This window comes from Suncus etruscus, assembly GCF_024139225.1.
Source record: "Suncus etruscus isolate mSunEtr1 chromosome X unlocalized genomic scaffold, mSunEtr1.pri.cur SUPER_X_unloc_1, whole genome shotgun sequence".
NCBI classification, from domain to species: domain Eukaryota; kingdom Metazoa; phylum Chordata; class Mammalia; order Eulipotyphla; family Soricidae; genus Suncus; species Suncus etruscus.
In genome coordinates, this window is record NW_026060304.1 from 52,079 (window position 1) to 75,703 (window position 23,625).

Genomic DNA, 23,625 nt, shown 5'->3' on the forward strand with positions numbered 1-23,625 from the left:
CTGATGTATCACACCTCCTGGTGGTGCTCATACACATAGCCAGAGTGTGCTTGCAGTACTGGGTCTTAGAAACAGCAAGACTCTATGGGGCCGGAGAGATAGCACAGGGGCATTTGCTTTGCAAGCAGCAGACCCAGGGCCTACGGTGGTTGGTTCGAATCCCGGTGTCCCATATGGTCTCCGGTGCCTGCCAAGGGCTATTTCTGAACAGATAGCCAGGAGTAACCCCTGAGCACCGCCGGGTGTAGCCCCAAAACAAACAAACAAACAACAAAAAAAACCCAGCAAGACTGAAAAAACATCTTTAAATCATGCCATAGTGGTAATAGTACAAGATAAGTAAACCATTGAGCAGGTTTCGAACCAAAACACGCCCCCACAAAGCAAATAATGAAAACAAGAGGAATGGGGCTAAAGTGATAGTACAGCAGTGGGAAAATTGACATGCAAGCCACTGACACAGTTTGATCCCTCAGAACACCATAAGTTCCCGGGTACTGACTTGAGTGATCCCAGAAAGGAGAACCAAGAAAATCCCTGACTGTAACTTCACCCTGGATTTAGGTGTACTTACCTGACCATCGCCATCCAGCACCATCATTAATTATATAATTAATGATGACCACTTCCTGCTGTGACCCCAAAATAAAAAAAAGGGAAAAATCAAATAATAGCAGGACTGACAGGATTGTGATTTGTGAAAGTGGGACACTAGAGACAAATCTATGATCGCCAGATTGCAAGGCAAATGGTCAAAGTCTCTCTACTATTCCTAAATCTAAATCGTTTTAAATATTTTAGGGACCAAAATGAACAATGCTCAAGGGACCAAGGGGACACTCTTAGCCATGTTGGATGTGAGGGAGTCAGGCCACACCAGGGATAGATCAGAGAGCCTCACACTTCAAACAATATTCTCTAGCACTTGAGCTCTCTCCGTGACCTCCTGCTATCTTGAAAGACAGTGTCATTTGTTTGTATCTCTCATTCAAGGCAACTTTTTTTTTTTTTTTTTTTTTTTGGTTTTTGGGCCACACCCGTTTGACGCTCAGGGGTTACTCCTGGCTATGCACTCAGAAATCGCCCCTGGCTTGGGGGGACCATATGGGACACCGGGGGATCGAACCGCGGTCCGTCCTACGCTAGCGCTTGCAAGGCAGACACCTTACCTCTAGCGCCACCTTCCCGGCCCCTCAAGGCAACTTTTTTTTTTTTTTTTTGGTTTTTGGGCCACACCCGTTTGACGCTCAGGGGTTACTCCTGGCTATGTGCTCAGAAATCGCCCCTGGCTTGGGGGGGACCATATGGGACGCCGGGGGATCGAACCGTGGTCCTTCCTTGGCTAGCGCTTGCAAGGCAGACACCTTACCTCCAGCGCCACCTACCCGGCCCCTCAAGGCAACTTTTAAAAGTTTGTTTGACACAGGTCAGACAGGTTCTTAGTCCTTACTCAAATAGTGCTTAAGTGTGGTTTTGAAGACAAATGTATCAGGTTTCAGAAACCTTCATTCTCCCTCTGGCCCACTCCTTAAAGCTCACACCACCACAGAATGAATAGGTATGTGGTTCTTGGGTCTTGGTCCCACTCACCTGCCCAGCTACAGTTCCTAGCTAGCTGGAAATGTCCTTAACTAGGTAAGAGGGCTGGCCAAAGCTGCTGCAATAGTTGCGTCCTATCTGCTAAGAACCTAGCCCTGCCGCTCTGGAAATAACTAAAAAGTCATTTATGTTGAAGGTGCTGGGGTCAGGAGTGACTGTGGATGATCAGAGTGGAATGGGGATAGGATTGAGGTCTTGGTGAAGGTCACTCTGCTGTTTTTATAGGAGACAAAAACTTGAGACCTTGTGGATACAGGAATGCCCAACCTGAGCCTCTTCCACAGCAAGGTAAAGACCAAAGCCATTGAGTATGAGTGGGGAGGGAGGCAGTGGTCAGTATCCTGGAAAGACTGAAGCAAAATACTTTTCATGATTCAGTGGGGGGGGGGGGGGGGCAAACATTTCCTTTTTCAAGGGATTGTGGTTATAGGAAGTGGATTCAAGGACACCCTGTTCCTCTTCTGACCAACTGCTCAACCTTACAGGCTCTTTTTTGGGGGGAGGGGTTACTCCTAGCTATGCGCTCAGAAATTGTTCCTGGCTTGGGGGACTATACGGGATGCCAGTGGACCTAGCCACAGTCCGTCCTACGCTAGCATGGGCAAGGCAGACACTTACCACCTGCACCACTGCTCCAGCACCTACAGGGTCATTTTTGTGGAAAAAGGATGTGATACTCATCTGGAAGTTTGTGATTCCCTTCCCACTACTTTTCTGTCTTCTGAAAACTGCCCCCTGCTCCTCCAGCTCTAAGATAACCCAGATGAAGATACATAATATAGAAAGCATATGGTGTTGTCTCCGAGGTGGGCTGTCTGGGATCAATTCCTCATCTCTTCCCAAACCACAAACACACCTACTCTTCAAGAAGCTTCCAAGTGAAGAGAACATAATAATTAATGTTTCTTATAGAAATCCAGTTTTGGTGCTGGAGTGCTGGTTCAATGGATAGGTCAATTGTTTTGTACGTGGCTGACCAAGGTTTGACATATATAACTCCATTTGAACCATTTAGACTGAAATATGAGTACTGACAGAAGTGACATACAAAAACACAATCAAATACACACAAAAAAATTTTTTTATTTTTCAGGAGTCTGGATGTTTCCTCCATGATTCACATTAAAGCTGTGATTCTTTCCTGGGCCTAAAAAATCAAATTGTTAATAACTTAACCTGACTGTTCTCAAAAAGATAGGGACTGTTTCAGTTTAGAATTGGGAAATAGATTTCTGTCCATTCAATTCTGCTGTTTTCATGGGGGAAGGAAATACTAGAGATCAGAACTATGAAGACAAATTCATTAGCGCACATGGAAAAATATGAAAAGAATTATGCCACCTTCTCAGGTATGTTAGGCAATTTGAGGTGGCCGCATTTTTTTCTCTGTGGCTGGTGAGATGTAATTTACTGTTAATTACTCACCATTGTTTCAAAATTGGGGTTTTTCCCTGTGTGTGTGTCCTCCTGTGTGAGATGAGATGTACCTTCTGAGTAAAGCCTCGACCACAGTCTGTGCAAACATGGGGCTTCTCCCCTGTGTGTGTCTTCCAGTGTGTAATGAGACCCCACCTCCGAACGAAGCCTCGCCCACAGTCTGTGCATACATAGGGCTTCTCCCCTGTATGCATTGTCCAATGTGCGATGAGACCCGAACCCCGACTGAAGCCGCGCCCGCATTCCTTGCAAACGAAGGGCTTCTCCCCTGTGTGTGTCCTCATGTGTCTGTTGAGATGTGATTTCAAGGTGAAGCCTCGCCCACAATCCCTGCAAATATGTGGCTTCTCCCCAGTGTGTGTCGCTTGATGTCTGATAAGATCTGATGTCTTATTGAAGCCTCTCCCACACTCCTCGCAAACATGTGGATTCTCCCCTGTGTGTGTATGTGTACTCTGGTGTGTGATGAGATGTGCCTTCCGATTGAAGCCTCGCCCACAGTCTGTGCAAACATGTGGCTTCTCCCCTGTGTGCGTTCTCCAGTGTGCGACTAATTGTGACCTCACAGTGAAGCACTGCCCACACTCCCTGCAATCATAGGGCTTCTCCCCTGTGTGTGTTCTCCAATGTATGATAAGATGTGTTTTGCGACTGAAGCCTCGCCCACAGTCTGTGCAAATATGAGGCTTTTCCCCGGTGTGCAACCTCTGATGACTGAAGAGATGTGCTCTTTGCCTGAATCCTCGACCACACTCTCTGCAAACATGGGGCTTTTGATTTTGAAGTATGTCATTTCTTGGTTTGTCATCATATGGATCAGAATGTTGCTGCCATTGGTTCTGATCTTGTGTATAGGAATTCTCTGATTGAGGGTGCTTTTTTGCAGATGTTCCTGGGAGGATCCGAGAGGAATGACTTCGCTTCATGTGGCGATTGAGCAAGATCTGACGTGAGAAGATGAGAGAGCAGAAGGGACATGAATGCATTTCTGGCTTTGGCTCTGCTGAAAGAAGAATGTTTTGGTCAGAGAAGATGTTGACATGGGTGTCAAGACCATAGTTCTATCTCCTGCTAAAGTCTGTTCTTCTAAATTTCATTATTCTGTTGGTAAAGAAAAATAAACTCTGGGGAGCTGGAGAGATAGCATGGAGGTGGGGCATTTGCCTTGCATGCAGAAGGACAGTGGTTTGTGTTTATCTCCCCACATTGTTTCACATTTGTTTTTTCAGTCCTAAAACTACTGTGTTTTCATTGTTTTAATGCCTAACTTACCTGTCAAACCTGCTCTCACCCTAGCCTTAATCATAGGCCTGGGTGCTACCGCTGTAAGCACAATAATTTATTCATTGGTTCATACTCTAAAATCTGTCAATGCCTTAAGTATAACTGTTGTTAATAATGTTTACAAACTTAAACTAAGTTTACAACACTTAAAGCACATTGTTAAATCCCTAGCAAAGATAGTGCAGCAAAACCACCATGCCTTAATTTGGTTTCCTTTTTTTTGAAGAAAGGGGGAGTCTGTGTAGCCCTTAAGGAACAATGTTGTATTTTTAAAGACAAAACTGGATTAGTTAGGGACAGCGTCCAACATATTGGTGATGGTATAAAAGATTTTGAAAAACATTTCGATGAAGAACAAGGTTGGTACCAGGATTGGTTTTTCTCTTCCCCTTGGCTCCACACAATCTTGTCCACTATTTTGGGCCCTCTTATTAGCCTCATGCTGCTCTTTTCTCTTGGCCCATGGATTTTCCGCAAAATTACTGCCTTTATTAAAAACCAGGTAGATGAAAAGGCAAAAACCTCTATTCAGGTTAACTACCAGCGTCTAACCCCGCGTGACTCCTGTGAAAACTTGGCTTTAGTCACCAAGCCGCCTTTCCAGCCACTAAGTTTCCAGGAGATAGAGCGCATAGCTAACAGACGGAGCTCGCTCCGGCACTTGTGCTCTCGGCTGTGGAGACACCTACGACGGGATTAGCAAGGTCCCAGTTAGGGCACGGCCCTAAAAGGCTACAACGCATAATTCGGATCTCTGCGCACACCCACGGCGTTTGTAGCCACCTTTTAAATGCGGCTTTGGCCGTGTCCGACCTGGTCAAACCTTGTATGCCTAAGACACGGTTCTTCCACCCGCTCACGACTTTCCTTCTTTTATTAGAAGAGAAAGGGGGGAGATGTTGGGGACTGACTTGTTTGAGGACATTTTGCTGTTCTCTCTGCCATAGCCCAGCTTTTCACCTAAAAGCAATATGCAGTCTTGCTGTAAATCTCTGAGCTAAGAGAAAAGAATGTAGCTGCAGGACTTAATTTAGCTATAAGCCCGGAGGAGAGAAAAAACCGCCTGGTCCAGTTATCAGTAACTAGGCCCCATTCCTTAAGACCACATTCCGGAGTAATTTAGGCTGTTATCAATAAGTATATGCTATATTGTCTGTTCAAGATCACTAGGCAAGCACATATTGCACCATTTCCTGATAGTCAAGCAATTAGGAATGCAGCTAGAAGGACACTAGAAGTTTCCATTGAAACAGCACGTTCAGTATAGCTTAAAGGTCATCCAGCCCTAGCCCACTGCCCACTTCCTTATGAGCCTTCGCGCCAAAAGTATGATTGACAACACCTTGTACTGCCCCCTTCTCCTTCACTATAAAAGAAGGGGTTACACCTCAATAAATGTCTTTGAGCAGTGAGACGCTGCCTTGGATCTTTTATTATTAACCTCTCTCAGATTTTTTACAGGTGTGGTTGTTCTTCTACTCAGCAAAATAGGAGTGCAGTCGTCTGAGAAGCCTTCCCAGCTAATTCCTGCTGGCCGGGTCCCCCCTGGGGGGTTTCAGGACCCTGCATTTTGGCGCCCAACGTGGGGCTCGAAGATCACCGCCACACTCCGAACGACTACAGGTCGGCGAGTCTAGAGCTCCTTCGTAAATCGCGGAAATTACCTCATCAGGGTAAGCGTTGAAACGAGTTAGCCTTAATCAAATATTTAAACTGCAGTTTTTTCCAGTCGTTCCGATCGCCGCCCCTGATTGGCTTTTGGGGCTTAACCCATAGGATACGCTACCATGGGTAATTCTTTGAGTACTGAACTTAAATTCATTAAATATATACAGTCTGAGTTGAAAGCCAGACATATAGAGGTTACCAAAAAAGATATTTGTAATTTTTTAATATTTGTTCATGATGTTTGCCAGAAATCTAGTGTTCCTGGGCTCCCTCTCGCTCTGACTCTGTCTCTCAGTTTCCTTCCTCTTCTGACCCTTCATCTTTACTTCTGCCGCTGCACCCTCTGTGCAAAATCCTAAACAGCCCTTCACTTCCCTAGCTTCAGCTCCGTCCCTGTTCCACCAACTCCCCTCCTTAACCAGCAATTGCAACAATACAAAGCCTTTAATTGGAAAAGCCTCACAGCTGTTTCAAGCCGTGTGACCCCAGCCCCTTACACGCTCTCCTGATTGAAATCTATTGGGGGCGGCGCTATCTCTCCCGCTGAAAAGCTGAACTCTTGCAAAGTTAACTTTTTCTCCGCAGTAAAATCTTTCCTTCCAGCAAGCAAGCACAGATTCTAATCTCTGAGCTCATCGCTGGCTTCACCTTAAAGGGACAGCGCCCATTTTCCAAATCCCAGCTTAAACCCGGTTCCACACGTGACAACAAACTTTTGCTACTCCCCCCCCCCCCCTTCCTGGCCATGCGCCGCTTCAGCAATTTCAACAAGCAGGGCGAAAACCTCCCATCCCTTACTATACAAATGCCTATCTTCCCTCAGGCTTTTATAATTGTCTCTCTGGTGCTACAACTGTTCCTTTTTCCTGAGTTGGGATGCCTAAGTTGAAATGTTTTTCTAAATATAAAGGCCACAGTTGGTAAAATTAAAAAGTCTTAAATGTGTTACAAAATGTCATAATAAGTTTAACCTACGCAAAGGTGACGTACCTGTTTTTAAAACTAAGTTTCTATGTAGCTAAAATGCAAAAAAAAAAAAAAAAAAAAAAAAAAAAAAAAAAAAGCCCGCCGTTTTTTTTTTTTTTTTTCTCTCTTCCCTGCGCTGTAAGCTCGGCCTCTAAGCTTTTAAAGGCGCAGTGTACATTTTCCAAACCCTAGCTTGTCAGCAGCTCTGTGCCTGAGTCACTCTCCAAAGTCTGTGTCACAGCAACAGGAAAATAACAGCAATAAACACCCTTGTTCATGCCTCTCAAAAATTTTAAAGTAAGGTCATAATTCTGTTACTTGTAATAACAAATTATCAGTAAACAAAAAACCTTTTCGTGCTTTAAAACTTAAACAAACACACAAATATTAAAATTTAAGTCTTTTTTAAAATTATTTTTAATCTTAAAAGTATATGAAGTTTGTAAAATAGTTCATGTCATGGGCATTTTTTAGTAGCTTAGGCTCCTTAATCTGCATTTAAATATTTCTTATATTTTGTCTTTTTAATTGCTCTTTCCTTCCCATGTTTGCCATTCAAATCTAATAGTTAAATAACATTTTGTAACATTTTTAACTTTGTTTTTAAGAACCTCTGCATTGGGAAAAAAAAAGCAAAACTCCTTTGTTAAAATTACTGCACATGTTTAGAAAGTTAATTTTTTAAGAACTAAAATAATACAAGTGAGCAAAATAAGTTGGTCAGCTTTCCTTAACAATAATGTATAAACATTCCAAAACTCTAAGCTAAGCCTAAGCTCTTTTGAATGCATATAAATATAGCAAAATAGCATTGCCATTTGAAAAACTTAAACCAAATAATCTAAACCTTAAAAGTGGTTAGGCAGTTCAAATAGTGGCATAAAAGCCATTTCAATAACAAAAACAATATGATAACTAGTTAAATAAATTTGTTCATAAATTATTGTTCATAAACTTAAACCTTAAGTAGCTTTATTTCTTTTCTTAATTTCAAGCTTAATTTTAAACTCAAAGGTAAGTACAAATAATTTTGCATTTTCCAAGTTTAATCTTAAGTTGTCTCTGTTCATGTTGTGGTTAGCCCTTTTTAAAATAATATTGTTAATTAGTATCATAAAAGTAACTAAATTTTATAAGCAAATTAACAAGTATTAAAAATAATTTTGGTCTTAAGCTCTAGGTGTGTAAATGCATCAAATGTCTTTAACTATATTTTATAATGTCTAAACATTTTGTCAATTTGGTATCTAATATTTTTTACAAATTATTCACTTTAAGTCTTCAAAGTAAAAACAGTTGTTTTTTTAAAGTCAGTTTTTTATACCTTTAATAATCATAGTTCATACTCTTGTGTTTAATCATAAAAATTTTAACACTTTATTACAGCTGTCTTACTATTCTACTGTAAAACCAATTTATAACAAACCTGTTCCTTTACAGCAAATGATATCATACTTCAGAGTGCAGACTCCTTCTACAGTGCTCACTAAGCAATTTACTTAACAAAATTGTAACTGCTAACATTTTACTTTATGTTTTCAACTTTAAATTACAATTGTTTTAAAAATGTTTTGTGTTAAAGCTAAACCTTAAAATTTATTTTCAGCAGTTCCACTCCAGCTACGTTAACAATTTTTTTTTACAAACATGCCGGCTAAATATTTAAAAGCGCTTGTCAATTTTTCCAATGCAAATTTTGAATAAGTCCTCTTGTCTGTTCATGTGTGTGTGTTATGCGTGAAAGTGGCCACAATGTTGTGTTTCGTGTTTGTTCTGTCTGTCTATTTGTTATTTTTGCATTTCATATAAATACAATTTTTAAAGCCTTATCCATTTTTAAAATTTCAATTAATTTTTTACCTGGCTTAGTCTCGTCATCTATAAACTGTGAAATCCTGCCAAAAATCCTGTGCTCAGCTAGCTTTGTTCTATCAGCATGGCAAAAAAAGGTAGGGGATGGTAAACCCCAAAAATTTCTCAAATGGCCATCAGGAATAACTTTTTCCTGGAGAATTTCTGGACTTTGCAATCCCCAGTTTTTCTGCTGTGTGTAGTTAAGGCCAATACTATAGGCAAATGTGGCTAGAAAAAGAAGCATCTAGCTTTAAAATAATAACTAAGAAGTTTAAAAAAAAAAAAATCATTTAAGTTCAGTTTAAAGGCTTTTGAACAATTGGCTATCATTAATTATAAGATTTTTTAAAAGTGCTAAAGTCTGGCAAAAGTCAGAAGGCATTTCTGTGGCATTCAAAAATAATCATTTTACCTCCTGCCAAGTTGTTTTCTTATAGACCTCCTACAGCTTCCTGCAGTCCTATCTTCACCCACTGCTAGCCCACCATTCCTACCGGACCTGTTTCTAACTGACTCTGCCTAAAGGAAATGCTGAATGGTACTCTGCCTGGCTGCCACCAACCACCCCCTTCGAACCAAGGCTTCATTAATTTGTTTGCTCCACTTCACTCCCTTGCAAGACAATGGCAACACCTCTGGTTCCTTCCCTTCCCCTTTTATGGTGCCGCATACATAGCCAAACCCCTCCCACGCATCCCCTAACCCATCCTGGAAGTAGCCCTTTGTGCCCTCACCATGGGTGCTAAGGAAGAGTGAGCCACCCCCCAATCAATTTTGCCACAACCTGGCCCATTCACCCATTCCCCAGAACACACTGGCTATGTCAGCTCAACCTCTCCCATGCCCTGAGCTCTTCAGGACTCTGCCTGCTTCCCCACCCTTCCAGCCCACGCGGGTCTTCGGACCCCCCTCCTCTTCTCAGCTCATCCTTGTCATGATCAACGCTTCCGCCCCTCCGCCCAGATGCAAACGCCTTCGGTACCTGCTATTCACCCACCTCAAACCTCATCCTACAGCTGGTCAACGCCTCCACCATCACCGACCCTGCCTGCTTTGGCAACCTCCTGCCTGTCTCTGACCCCTTCGCTCTGCAATCCAGCCCCAAGCCTTACTTCAGCATCACCTTGGAACAGATGGTGAAACTTATACTTTGCCTTTTGGTACCCAATATGATTCCCCCTATTGAAAATTGTAATCAAATTCTTGTCATTAATTCCTCCTTTCAGTTCATAATTGCCCCCAATTTAACGTTTCTTGCCTGTTTTACTGGTTTATCTCCCCACATTGTTTCACATTTGTTTTTTCAGTCCTAAAACTACTGTGTTTTCATTGTTTTAATGCCTAACTTACCTGTCAAACCTGCTCTCACCCTAGCCTTAATCATAGGCCTGGGTGCTACCGCTGTAAGCACAATAATTTATTCATTGGTTCATACTCTAAAATCTGTCAATGCCTTAAGTATAACTGGTGGTTAATAATGTTTACAAACTTAAACTAAGTTTACAACACTTAAAGCACATTGTTAAATCCCTAGCAAAGATAGTGCAGCAAAACCACCATGCCTTAATTTGGTTTCCTTTTTTTTTGAAGAAAGGGGGAGTCTGTGTAGCCCTTAAGGAACAATGTTGTATTTTTAAAGACAAAACTGGATTAGTTAGGGACAGCGTCCAACATATTGGTGATGGTATAAAAGATTTTGAAAAACATTTCGATGAAGAACAAGGTTGGTACCAGGATTGGTTTTTTCTCTTCCCCTTGGCTCCACACAATCTTGTCCACTATTTTGGGCCCTCTTATTAGCCTCATGCTGCTCTTTTCTCTTGGCCCATGGATTTTCCGCAAAATTACTGCCTTTATTAAAAACCAGGTAGATGAAAAGGCAAAAACCTCTATTCAGGTTAACTACCAGCGTCTAACCCCGCGTGACTCCTGTGAAAACTTGGCTTTAGTCACCAAGCCGCCTTTCCAGCCACTAAGTTTCCAGGAGATAGAGCGCATAGCTAACAGACGGAGCTCGCTCCGGCACTTGTGCTCTCGGCTGTGGAGACAACCTACGACGGGATTAGCAAGGTCCCAGTTAGGGCACGGCCCTAAAAGGCTACAACGCATAATTCGGATCTCTGCGCACACCCACGGCGTTTGTAGCCACCTTTTAAATGCGGCTTTGGCCGTGTCCGACCTGGTCAAACCTTGTATGCCTAAGACACGGTTCTTCCACCCGCTCACGACTTTCCTTCTTTTATTAGAAGAGAAAGGGGGAGATGTTGGGGACTGACTTGTTTGAGGACATTTTGCTGTTCTCTCTGCCATAGCCCAGCTTTTCACCTAAAAGCAATATGCAGTCTTGCTGTAAATCTCTGAGCTAAGAGAAAAGAATGTAGCTGCAGGACTTAATTTAGCTATAAGCCCGGAGGAGAGAAAAAACCGCCTGGTCCAGTTATCAGTAACTAGGCCCCATTCCTTAAGACCACATTCCGGAGTAATTTAGGCTGTTATCAATAAGTATATGCTATATTGTCTGTTCAAGATCACTAGGCAAGCACATATTGCACCATTTCCTGATAGTCAAGCAATTAGGAATGCAGCTAGAAGGACACTAGAAGTTTCCATTGAAACAGCACGTTCAGTATAGCTTAAAGGTCATCCAGCCCTAGCCCACTGCCCACTTCCTTATGAGCCTTCGCGCCAAAAGTATGATTGACAACACCTTGTACTGCCCCCTTCTCCTTCACTATAAAAGAAGGGGTTACACCTCAATAAATGTCTTTGAGCAGTGAGACGCTGCCTTGGATCTTTTATTATTAACCTCTCTCAGATTTTTTACAGGTGTGGTTGTTCTTCTACTCAGCAAAATAGGAGTGCAGTCGTCTGAGAAGCCTTCCCAGCTAATTCCTGCTGGCCGGGTCCCCCCTGGGGGGTTTCAGGACCCTGCAGGTTTGAATCCCGGGATGCCATATGGTCCCTCAGACCTGCCAGGAGCGATTTCTGAGCATAGAGCCAGGAGTAAACTTTGAGCGCTGCTGGGTGTGACCCAATAACCAAAATCCAAAATATAAAAAAGAAAGATGGGGGCTGAAGAGATAGCATGAAGGTAAGGCATTTGCCTTTCATGCAGAAGGTCATTGGTTCAAATCCCGGCATCCCATATGGTCCTTTGAACCTGCCAGGAGCGATCCGAGTGTGGAGCCAGGAGTAACCCCTGAGCGCTGCTGGGTGTGATTCAAAAACCAAAAAAAAAAAGAAGAAAAGAAAAAAAAGAAATATAAAACCTTTATCCTCTGGGGCCAGAGAGGTGGCTCATGCGGTAAGGCCTTGTGTGTTCTAACCTAGGATAAATTGTGGTTTGATCCCCCGGCATCCATATGGTCATCCAAGCCAGGAACAATTTCTGAGTGCATAACCAGGAGTAACCCCTGAGTGTCAATGGGTATGGCCCAAAAACCAAAAAAAAAAAAAAAAAAAAAACCTTCATCCTCATAAATAATATGGTGGGTTTTTCTGTTTGGTTGGATTTTGGGATTTATCCACAGATACCCACAGCTTATTCCTAACTCTGTGCTCTGAGATCATTCCAGGCAGCTTAGAAAACTGTATGGATGGGGGCCGGGTGGTAGCGCTAAAGGCAAGGTGCCTGACTTGCCTGCGCTAGCCTTGGACGGACCGCGGTTCGATCCCCCGGTGTCCCATATGGTCCCCCAAGCCAGGAGCAACTTCTGAGCACATAGCCAGGAGTAACCCCTGAGCGTTACCGGGTGTGGCCCAAAAACAAAACAAAACAAAACAAAACAAAAAAAAAGAAAACTGTATGGAATGCTATATGATACCTCATGACTCTAAGCATAGAACTTGTCATAGCATTTGTATTCACTATCAGTGGTCCTCAAACTATGGCCCTCGGGCCACATATTGTATTTGTATCTGTTTTGTTTCTTCATTGCAAAATAATATATATGCAGTGTGCATAAGAATTCATTTATAAATTTTGTTTTTACTATAGTCAGACCCTCCAATGGTCTGAGGGACAGTGAACTGGCCCCCTGTTTAAAAAGTTTGAGGATCCCTGCATCTTGCAAAATTCCGAGTCTGTATCTGGAAACTTCTCTTTGTTTTTGAGCCAAATCTCACAGTGTACAGGGGTTGCTCTAGTTTATGCAATTAGCAAGTACTCATTGCTGGCTTGGAAAGACCATATATAGTGCCACTGACTGATTGGGTTGATGCATGAAAGGCAAACACCCTCCCTACTATACTATTGCTTCAACCTCTATCCTGGAACTTTTTGACATAAGATCTTAATGGAGCTTTCCATACAAGGCACCCTGAAGTCATACTGCTCTGTGATTTGCTTTTTAAAGATTTTACTCTTCTGAGATGTATGACACTTGAATTCATGAAGTTAAAACATCATTAGTGGCCCTTCCTCTCCCAACCCTCTCTGCCTCTCTTCTCTCCTCCTCTTCTCTTCTCCTTTTCCCTCCCCTCCTCTCTCCTTCTCTCCTCCATACAAAACAAAACAAAACAAAAAAACACATCATTAGTGACCTCCTATGAGGGGTAAGGTATGTGGTTAGGAAGCACCTACCTTGGATTGTACAGAGGGGCTGAGAAGGCACCATGACAAGGAGCTGTGCAAACATACTGAGAGCAAAGACATGGAATGAAGGCTCTGAATCCCAGGATTTTTTGGAAATACTTGGACAGTAACCAGAAAAAGCAAAGGCAAAAGAGCAGCTCCAGATCTTTCTGGGACTCAGCATCAAGTAAAGAGAATAAAAGCAGGAAAGGCTCTACACTCCTGATCAGGGAGCCCGACACTCCTTGCTCAGGGCCCACATCTCAAAAGTGCCCGTGATGGTCCACACCAAACCTAGGCCCTGAGCCCAGGAGGCTATCCCCACACTCACCTGAAAACATGTCTCTCTGCAGCCTACCCAGAGCTCCTCCTTCCAGCCAGGATATCAGCGCAGGCTTCATCCCACAATACCCTGCCTCAGAAGGACAATATTGGGTTAGAAACAGGGTAGAGGGGCCTGGAGAGATAGCACAATGGCGTTTGCCTTGCAAGCAGCCGATCCAAGACCAAAGGTGATTGGTTCGAATCCCGGTGTCCCATAGGGTCCCCCGTGCCTGCCAGGAGCTATTTCTGAGCAGACAGCCAGGAGTAACCCCTGAGCACCGCCGGGTGTGGCCCAAAAACCAAAAACCAAAAAAAAAAAAAAAAAAAAAGAAACAGGGTAGAGGACAGCAGCCCATGAGTCTGGGTCCCTAATGAAAGCTGCCTAATCACAGAACAGATAAAGAATAGAATCTGATGCTCTATTTGTAGGTTATTGCGCCAATGAGAAAAAGTTGAAATGAGTCTAATTGAGTGGACCAGATAATACATTAGGGTGATGGGGAAGCAATAGGAAAGCACTGGCCTTGCACATGGCTGAACATCATTTGACTTCGGCAGCCTCTCTAAGTCACTGAGTCTTTCTGAGAGTGAGTACTGAGTGAAGAGCCGGGGTAAAACCAAGTAACACCAAAGCCCAAAGAGCCTTAAAAGGGCTGGTTGCTGCTGTTCCTGAACCCCTATGACACTGCACCCCATTTTATGTCTGTGTGTGAGCAGAGACAGTATACCTCTGGTCCTTCCCTTCAACCCTTCTTTTCCCAAACCACCTGGACACTAGTGAGATTGCATGAGAACATTTTAATTTATATCATTTATTTTCAGGCATATTGCATATAGCATTTCTTTCTCCTAGGATACATACAGCTGAAAATCCAGTTGAACACAGAATTAGTATGCAATATTTCATCATACTCATATAACCTTACTTGTGTAGGAAAATAACCTCTAAAGCAGAGATAAACCCAGCGGCGCTCAGGGGTTACTCTGTGTTCAGAAATCGCTCCTAGCAGGCATGGGGGACCATATAGGATGCTGGAATTCAAACCACCGTCCATCCTGGATCAGCTGTGTGCAAGGCAAACACCATAATGCTGTGCTATCTCTCCGGCCCCTAAAGCAGATATATATATCTAGCCAAATTTTATACAATCTGTTCAATAGATCACTTTCATAAATACCATGAAACTACAGTACCATATTTTCCAGCGTATAAGACGACTTTTGAAACAAAAAAAAGTCAACCGAAAATTGGGGGTCGTCTTATACGCCGAGTATATCCTGAAAAATGTTTCAATATGCCGCTAAATGAAAATTGTCTGAATATTGCCACAAAACGAATTTTCCAACTCGATCCTACACCAATCACTGCAAGGCTGCTCTGACCACCTCACTAACTCGGCCAATCCAGCAGGCTTTTTATGCATACAAATGAGACGATGTTCTGCACCAATCACTGCAAGGCTGCTCAGACCGCCTCTCCCACTCAGCCAATCCAAGCAGGCTTTTGATGCATGCAAATGAGACAATGTTCTGCACCAATCACTGCAAGGCTGCTCAGATCGCCTCTCTGACTCAGCCAATCCAAGCAGGCTTTTGCTGCATGAAAATTAGACAATGTTCTGCACCAATCACTGCAAGGCTGCTCGGACTGCCTCTCTAACTCAGCCAATCCAAACAGGCTTTTTATGCATGCAAATTAGACAATGTTCTGGACCCGAATCTACACTGTCAAAAGCCTGCTCAGATGGGCCTGAGTCAGAGAGGAAGTCTAGGACAGTATAGCCTTTGAACCTTTGCTTGTTGTGATTGGCTCACTGTGGTACATACAGTTGCAGTACAGGAACGTTCTGTCTGATACAGCGAATATAGGCCTAAACCTATGTTTTAACTGCAAAATTAGGGGGTCGTCTTATACGCCAGTTGTCTTATACACGGGAAAATTTGGTATTCTAACCCACCAAATGCAAAGAATAGTGGGCAAACTAAGAAAGATGCCTGCAGTTGGCCCCAATGTTCATGTTTTTAGTTTCCTTTCAGGAAAGGAACCTAGATGCTCAAAACCCATTAGATGATACTTCATGGTGTTGGCTCCCTTTACTGTGCATATTACCATATTACTTAGTATTTAGAATTTGAAAATTATGATTGTTTAAAGAAAGCTCTACACACTACCATATCCAGAGGCCTTTTCTTCCACAAAGTTTACCCTCACCAATGATAATTTGCCTAGGACTGGAAAACCTTTCCATGTGACCAGCCAGCTTGATAATTTTTGGCACTCTCACCCACTCCAACTGGTCAGGTTTTCAACTGCTACCTATGCATAGATCTTCAGTGTGTGTGTGTGTGTATGTGTGTGTGTGTGTGTGTGTGTGTGTGTGGTGTGTATGTGTGTGTGTGTGTGAATGTGTGTGAATGTGTGTGGTGACCAAATATATGCCTGTCAAAAGCCGGTCCTTTCCCTTATTATATATAGCCCTTCCTTTTTCCCCTACATTGCTTACTAATTAACAAATCCTTTTGTATCTTTTTGTTCTCTCTTCCCTGATCTGTTACTTCTCCCTAGTTATCCCTTTTTTGGGGGGAGGGTCACACTTGGCAGCGCTCAGGGGTTACTCAAGGCTCTGCACTCAGAAATCGCTCCTGGCAGGATCGGGAGGACCATATGGGATTTGAACCAGTGTCTTTCTGGATGCAAAGCAAATGGCCATGCTATCTCTCCGGCCCCTTTGAGTTTTTTTTTTAAACTTTATTCATTTATTTATTGATTAGTTGGTTTTTAGGCCACACAAATCGCCCCTGGCAGGCTAGGGGACCATATGAGATGATGGGAATCGAACTGGGTCCCTCCAGAATTGGCCACATGCAAGGCAAAGGCCCCACCACTGCACCATCTCTCTGACCCTGTGCTCTGAGTAATATTCTCCATCCAGACTATCTCAAAATACTTAAAGGCAATATGTATATTTCCTTTGTATATTTCTTTAGATGTATAATCTTAAATAACTATAATTCTTAAGTGTTTCTTTCCTTATGTAGGTGTAGTTTTTTCCATCCTTTTTTGGGAATTTTTTAGTAGGACATTCTAGTAGATTATTTAAACTAAATCTGGGGCCGGAGCGATGATGCAGAGGTAGGGCTTTTGCCTTGCATGTGGCTGACCTAGGACGGACCGCAGTTCGATCACCTGGCATCCCATATGGTCCCCCAAGTCAGGAGTGGTTTCTGAGTGCAAAACCAGTAGTAACCCCTGAGCGTCATTGGGTGGCCCCCCTCCAAAAAAAGACAAACTGTCATTGGCAGGGAAAGAATGGAACTGATTGGTGAACGTGCTCTGCATGCAGGGTTATCATACTTCACTCCTACACAACATATTGTCCCAAGAGCCACTGGGAGAACCTCAGGATCTGCTACCAGGTAGATCTTTGGAAGTCATGAAAAGACATTGAGTCACTTACAAATTTTACAGTCTCATTAGGACTGAACTGATAGCAGAGAAGGAAGCACATGTCCATAAACAAGACCAACCCAGATGATCCCTCAAACACGTCAGGAATGACCCAAAAAATCAGAGTCTAGAATAAGTTCAGAGTAAACTCAAATGAAGCTAAGATCCCCAGGTTCATAAAATCATATCAGTTTTGGCTAAACTCACAATGATCAGGGCTGATTCCTGGCTTTGTGCTTACGGAGCACACTGGCAGCAAATGCAGAGCCAGGGATCAAACCCAGCTGGCACAGATATGACAAAATTTCGACACAATGTATGATTTCTCTGGTCACCAAAGAGACATCTAAATATATAAAGTTGGACTCACCTGACAAAATCAGATGATGGGGGTTTGAACAATACAAATGTGCTTGACTTTGGGCTCAGTAGAATCACATCCCTTGTTGAACTCAAGTACCTTGCATGATCCTGGCATCTCCCTGTCATCCCAGGATAACTATATATATGCTATATCCACAGCAGAATCCCAAGGCAGCTCTCACCTACTGCCTGCAGGTCCTCGTAGGTCTCCAGCATCACGTCTCTATAGAGCTTCCGCTGGGAGGTGCTCAGGCACTGCCATTCCTCAGAGGAGAAGCTCACAGCCACATCAGGGAAGGTCACCATGTCCTAAGCACACAAAAGAGGAATTAGGGACATGGCACAACAAGGGCCCTGGGGGAGAGAATAGGACCCCCCACCCTAGGGTCCTAGACAGACTCAGGACCTCTTCTCCCCCTTTGCCCTCTCGAGCACCACGCCTCCAAGTCACTCTCTCATGGGCACCTAGAGGGAATTTCCCCAGATATCATGACAGAAAGCCAGATCAGCCAACGTAGTATGTGGACAGTATTCTACAAGGTTCTTGGAAGTGCTGCTTTGCAAACAGCACCCTGGACAAGTTCGTGCACTGTATTCATTAAAGACTGGTGGGTGAGGGCCCGGAGAGATAGCACAGCGGCGTTTGCCTTGCAAGCAGCTGATCCAGGACCAAAGGTGCTTGGTTCGAATCCTGGTGTCCCATATGGTCCCCCGTGCCTGCCAGGAGCTATTTCTGAGCACACAGCCAGGAGTAACCCCTGAGCACCGCCGAGTGTGACCCAAAAACCAAAAAAAAAGGAAAAAAAACTGGTGGGTGAAACACCTGACTACAGAGTCAAAAGGAGCTTAAACAGCAACTCTGGATGTGGCCCCCAAAATGCTAAATACACACTAGCCCCTCCTACCCCCAGAACCATCTCTGCCCAGGACACAAGCAGCAGTAAGATAAATTCAGGGTCTAGTGAGCAAATCACACTTGTGCTTGGGGTTATCAGCACTCACAGTTCACTCCCAAACAAATCCCTCCTGTTACAGGTCGAAATGACCCGGCTTCTAGCAACTATGGCTTCCTGAAAGATCCTTTGCTCCTGTTTCCCAATTAGACCCACAAGACACAGTACTGCAGACAAGGGAACTTTGGAAATGCAACTGGTTTACTGAGAAGAAATGTGGCTGCTGGTAGGAGTCTGCCTCAGCGAGTGAAGGAAAAAGAGAGCTGAGAGCTGCGTGTCCTCGGACTGAGCAACAGTGGCAGGGAGGGTGCAGACAGGGACAACTGGGGTAAATCCTAGGCAGAGACTAGTGTCCCCTGATGTAGCCTGGAGCAAGCCCTCTGTGTAGAGTGGAGGAAAATCCTGAGCACAGCAAAGTGGTTCAAAGTTCAATACAACACAAAACAAGCAGACGCAAGACAGCACCAAGTAAGTAAAACCAAACTAAAACCAAACAAAACCGACACGGAAATGTATATGTAGGAAAGGACATTGCTGTGTTCTTTCAGGTAATGTAGAAAATTCTTCATCAGGAATCCAGAGCTAGGGACCCCAGGGAGTTTGCCAGACGCAAATGGAAAGTTATGAGTGAATACAGGAAGGAGACCTGGGCACTTGTATCATCCTGGCATAGGGAGCAGCAGTAAAATACAAAAGATCATTGTGCTGGAACAAGAAGACAATTTGCTATATGCTTGTCATGGAAGGGACTGTCCCAGGCTGAATCTCCAACACCCCATATGGTCCCCCAGACCCAGAAGATATGATTCCAGAGTACAGAGCCAGAAGAATTCCCTTTTGGCTGTGGTGCTATAAACTAGAAAAAAATCAAAGAGCATTTTCCCCATGAGGCAGGAATGATGCTCTGTAGTAGAAATCCTGAGATCAAGGTCTATTTCCTCACCAACATCTGGGTCCAAATTACCAGTAGCTCAACCATGACATCTGACATTCGAAAGGTTCTCAGACCTCCAGTAGTGGATCTGGAAGAAGGCCTGAACACACCTGTCTTGCCCTTCCCCCTTCAAAATCCAAGACAACAAAGAACAAAAGTGGCATCAAACTGCATAGACAAGCAACCTTGCAAAGAGTACAAGGAGTCACACCCCATCCCCAATTTCCTTCCTAAAATAGCTCTGGTGTTACATCCTCCCTGTTAACAATCCTGAGACCTAAGAAGGCACCAAGTTTAAAAAGGTCCTAATTACCTGAAGGAGGATTTTTTTTTTAAGCTGTCTGCTATTACAGGAACTTTTTCAAAGCAGCTTGTACTCTGCTAAAGAGGACAGCATGAAAAATAAAGCCTGTATAAAAAGATGTTTGAAAAAATAAACTGTACTCACAGGCATTAGGGCCTGAAAAAACTTGGTTGCCTGTCCATAAGGCAATCAGGAAAAAAGGAGATGTAGCATAAATATTAATTGAGACATCATTTCAGCTGATAGTCTAGAGATTACTCAGATTTAATATTTACATGGATTCAAATATTCTTTTGTTTTTTGCTTTGGTTTTTGGGCCACACTCGGCGGGGCTCAGGAGTTACTCCTGGCTCTGCACTCAGAAATCACTCCTTGCTGGCTCCTTGGACCATTTGGAGTGCTGGGAATCGAACCTGGGTCAGTCCTGGGACGTCTGTGTGCAAAGCAAATGCCCTACTGCTGTACTATCACTACATCCCTGGATTCAAATACTCTTTATCTAATCATTATTACTCATTTTTCTTAGAGCCTCTCTCAAAGATTACTCAGATATATGAACACACTTTGTGAGGAACATTTGTATAGATTCTAGGATTTTTATTTCATCTTACAGAATACTCACTCTCAAGTCTAGCTTTGCTCTTAGGCTACATGCATTTATATCAAGGGTTAACATTTCAGACCCAGTTCAAAATGTTTATACTAGAATAAGACCAAAACAATATTAGTCACTGGCAAATTGACCTTGCTGGATAGGGACTTCTGATTAGCAAAAAGCAGCTTCAAAAGGGAAACTGCCCTGTGTCAGATATATACCTTGAACAATTTGCCCCGTGTTTGTTTTTTTAGTAAATTAGCTTTGTCTGAAAAAATATGACTTTTCAAAAAATTGAGTATAAATATTCCAGTTTTTGCTGTGAATAAACAGAACAGAGCTTGAACCCGACTTGACTCCTTGGCCTCTGTCTCCCATCACAGCCACCCGTGCACACACCTTTCAAGGAACTCTACAAGAGTCCATAGTGGGCCCGGAGAGATAGCACAGCGGCGTTTGCCTTGCCAGCAGCCGATCCAGGACCAAAGGTGGTTGGTTCGAATCCCAGTGTCCCATAGGGTCCCCCGTGCCTGCCAGGAGCTATTTCTGAGCAGACAGCCAGGAGTTACCCCTGAGCATCGCCGGGTGTGGCCCAAAAACCAAAAAAAAAAAAAAAAAAAAAAGAGTCCATAGTGTCAGGACTAGTCAGCCTGTGACACACAGGTTCTGGGGTCCTTTGCACTCCTGTCCCTCTCCCTACCCCTTCTTAGAGCCACACCACCCCCTTACCTGACAGGGCGTCAGATGGTGCGGCCCCATCTTCTCCGGCCTGGATTATTCCCGAAGAGCAGCAGCAAGGCCCATGGCACAATCCCTAGACTAGGAAAGTCACAGCCTTGAGCCACAAGGATGAGCACAAGCCCTGCCCAGCGGCTTCCTCTGGGTCTGGCTGGATCCGAACCCTGAACAGCTGCACATCTGACCCAGGCATCCAGGGGACCGGGGTACAGAGGGAGAGCGTGTGCCCTGCAGGCAGCTGATCCAAACTGCACGCTTGGGGATGGATCTGCGTGCCCGGTCCTTGCTGGAAGTGACCCAACATTCCCTTGCACAAAATCCCCCTCCTCGAAAAAGAAACAAACACACTTCCCAAAGTACTCACTAATCTCGCGTGGGTTCCCTGGCCCGCCCGGAGTGAGCGCTGAGTGCAGAGCCAGGCGAGACCCGAACCCCTCCTGGGCTGCAGCGAGAGCCCCCGGGGAGAGGCACAGGCCTGCGGGATCCCGGCCCGGAGAACCCCGAAGCTGCAGCCCCGCGAGGCGACGGTGTCGGCAGAAGGCCCCTCCTCCCCTTGGGGCCTGGCAGAGGAGGAGGGAAAATGGCGATGGAGCGACACCGACCCACTCCCGCCCCAGTCTCCCAGGGCCAGCTCCCCGCTAGTGGCCAGCCGCTGCCGGGCCCAGAAGGGGTCTTTTCCCTCTGGACTTGGTTCAGGGGATGGAAATCTGGCCGAGGGAGGAACCAAAGAAATAGTATCACACTGCCACTATATATGCCTGAAATACAACTAGGAAGTATTGGCCTCAATAAAAAATTTAAAAATATATGTATTTAACAATTAAAAAATCAATTAAATTTTAACAATTTAACAATTAAAAATTAACAATCACAATTTAAATTTAAAAATTAAAAATATATGTATTTCTTTAACATATAGATACAGATTTCTTATAAAGATATGTGTGAAATAAACATGTCATTAAATTTAAAATACAGTACCAAAGAAAAATAAAAATACATTCATCCTTGGGGTTTGGTGGGACCCCAATAGTATATTAAAAATTATTTTAAGAAAAGGGCCAGAGAGATAGCAAGGAACTAGGGCGTTTGTTTTCCATGCAGAAGGATGTTGGTTTGAATCCCGGCATCCCATATGGTCTCCTGAGCCTGCCAGGAGCGATTTCTGAGCGTAGAGCGCCGGTGTGACCCAAAAACCAATTTATATATAAACTCATTGATGTTTCAGGTGCTATAGTGGGGTCACCTACGTGCCTATGGAGAGCCAAGATTCTTTTCTGTCACAGACCGATTGGTCCTGACACTAGGAAATCTTTGGGATTCCTTTGAAAGATGTGTGAACAGGTGGCTGTGGGAGACAGAGGCCAAGGACTCAAATTGGATTCAATTTATTGTTCCCTATATTCAAAGCAAAAGGTAGAATACTTAAACTCAATTTCTTGACAAGTCATAATTTTCAAGCAAAGTTATTCTCACAGAAGTAATTTTACCCAAAGAAAACACAGGGGCAAATTGTTCTAAACATATTTTGACACAGAGCAGCTTAACTTTTGAAGCTGCTTTTTGCTATCTGAAGCTTCTCAGTAGCAAGGTCAGTTCAGAATTGCTTTGTTTTTATGCATACTGAACTGGGGCCAGAAATGTTAACCCTTACTATGACTGCACATAGGCTAAGAGTAAAGTTAGATTAGAGGATGAGTAATATTTCTATAAGACCAAATAAAAACTCTTAAATAGCTGCAAATGTTCCTCAGAGGGTGTGTTTACATATCTAAGTAATCTTTAAAATGTCAGCTAAAGTTATGTCTCAACTAATATTTACACTACATCCCTTTATTTATTTACTACTTGGGTCACATATGGTAGGCTGAGGGGTTTACTCCTGGCTCTACACTCAGAAATCGCTTCTGGCGGGCTCAAGGGACCATATGGGATGGCGACATTCGAACCAATGACCTTCTGCATGAAAGGCAAAAGCCTTACCTCCATGCTATCTCTCCAGCCCCATCCCTGTATTTCCTAAATGCCTCATGGACAGGCAACCAAGGTTGTTCAGGGCCCTAATACCTGTGAGTACAGGTTATTTTTTCAAGCATCTTTTCTTACAGGTACTACTTTTTTCTCTTTTTTCTTTCTTTTTTTTTTTTTTTAAGGTGCTACTTTTACAAACATCCTCTCTGTGAGTAGACTACTTTGAAAAGTTCCTGTAATAGCAGATAGCTTTTAAAAAACCCTCCCTCAGGCAGTTGGGGCTTTTTTTAACTTGGTGCCTTCCTTGGTCTCAGGATTCATTAGCCTGCAGGGTTGTAGCATTTCTCTCTGTTTTGTCTTGTTTTTTTAAGGTGCATGGTGACTAATTTCACATGTACATTTTTTTTTTTTTTTTGGTTTTTGGACCACACCCGTCGGTGCTCAGGGGTTACTCCTGGCTATCTCTCAGAAATAGCTCCTGGCAGGCACAGGGGACCATATGGGACACCGGGATTCGAACCAACCACCTTTGGTCCTGGATCAGCTGCTTGCAAGGCAATCGCCGCTGTGCTATCTCTCCGGGCCCACATGTACATTTTTTAATGGTAGACAAT

At 43.7% G+C, this 23,625-nt stretch overlaps 2 protein-coding genes across 2 annotated transcripts in view; both read right to left on the reverse strand.

Annotated features, from left to right (window-relative positions):
• The window catches only part of LOC126000517 (28S ribosomal protein S21, mitochondrial-like), a 390,936-nt gene that overhangs the window by 27,667 nt on the left and 339,644 nt on the right, over positions 1-23,625 (reverse strand). The window lies entirely within an intron of this gene.
• LOC126000519 (zinc finger protein 558-like) overlaps positions 2,709-23,625 on the reverse strand; it is a 35,219-nt gene continuing 14,302 nt past the window's right edge. The window contains exons 4-8 of the mRNA XM_049767774.1: positions 21,405-21,747; positions 17,699-17,825; positions 13,713-13,793; positions 3,491-4,039; positions 2,709-3,400 (exon numbers count right to left, since the gene is read on the reverse strand). Of these exons, the coding sequence (XP_049623731.1) occupies positions 3,021-3,400; positions 3,491-4,039; positions 13,713-13,793; positions 17,699-17,825; positions 21,405-21,747 (1,480 nt within the window). The 3' untranslated portion in view covers positions 2,709-3,020. The remainder of the gene's footprint in view (positions 3,401-3,490; positions 4,040-13,712; positions 13,794-17,698; positions 17,826-21,404; positions 21,748-23,625) is intronic.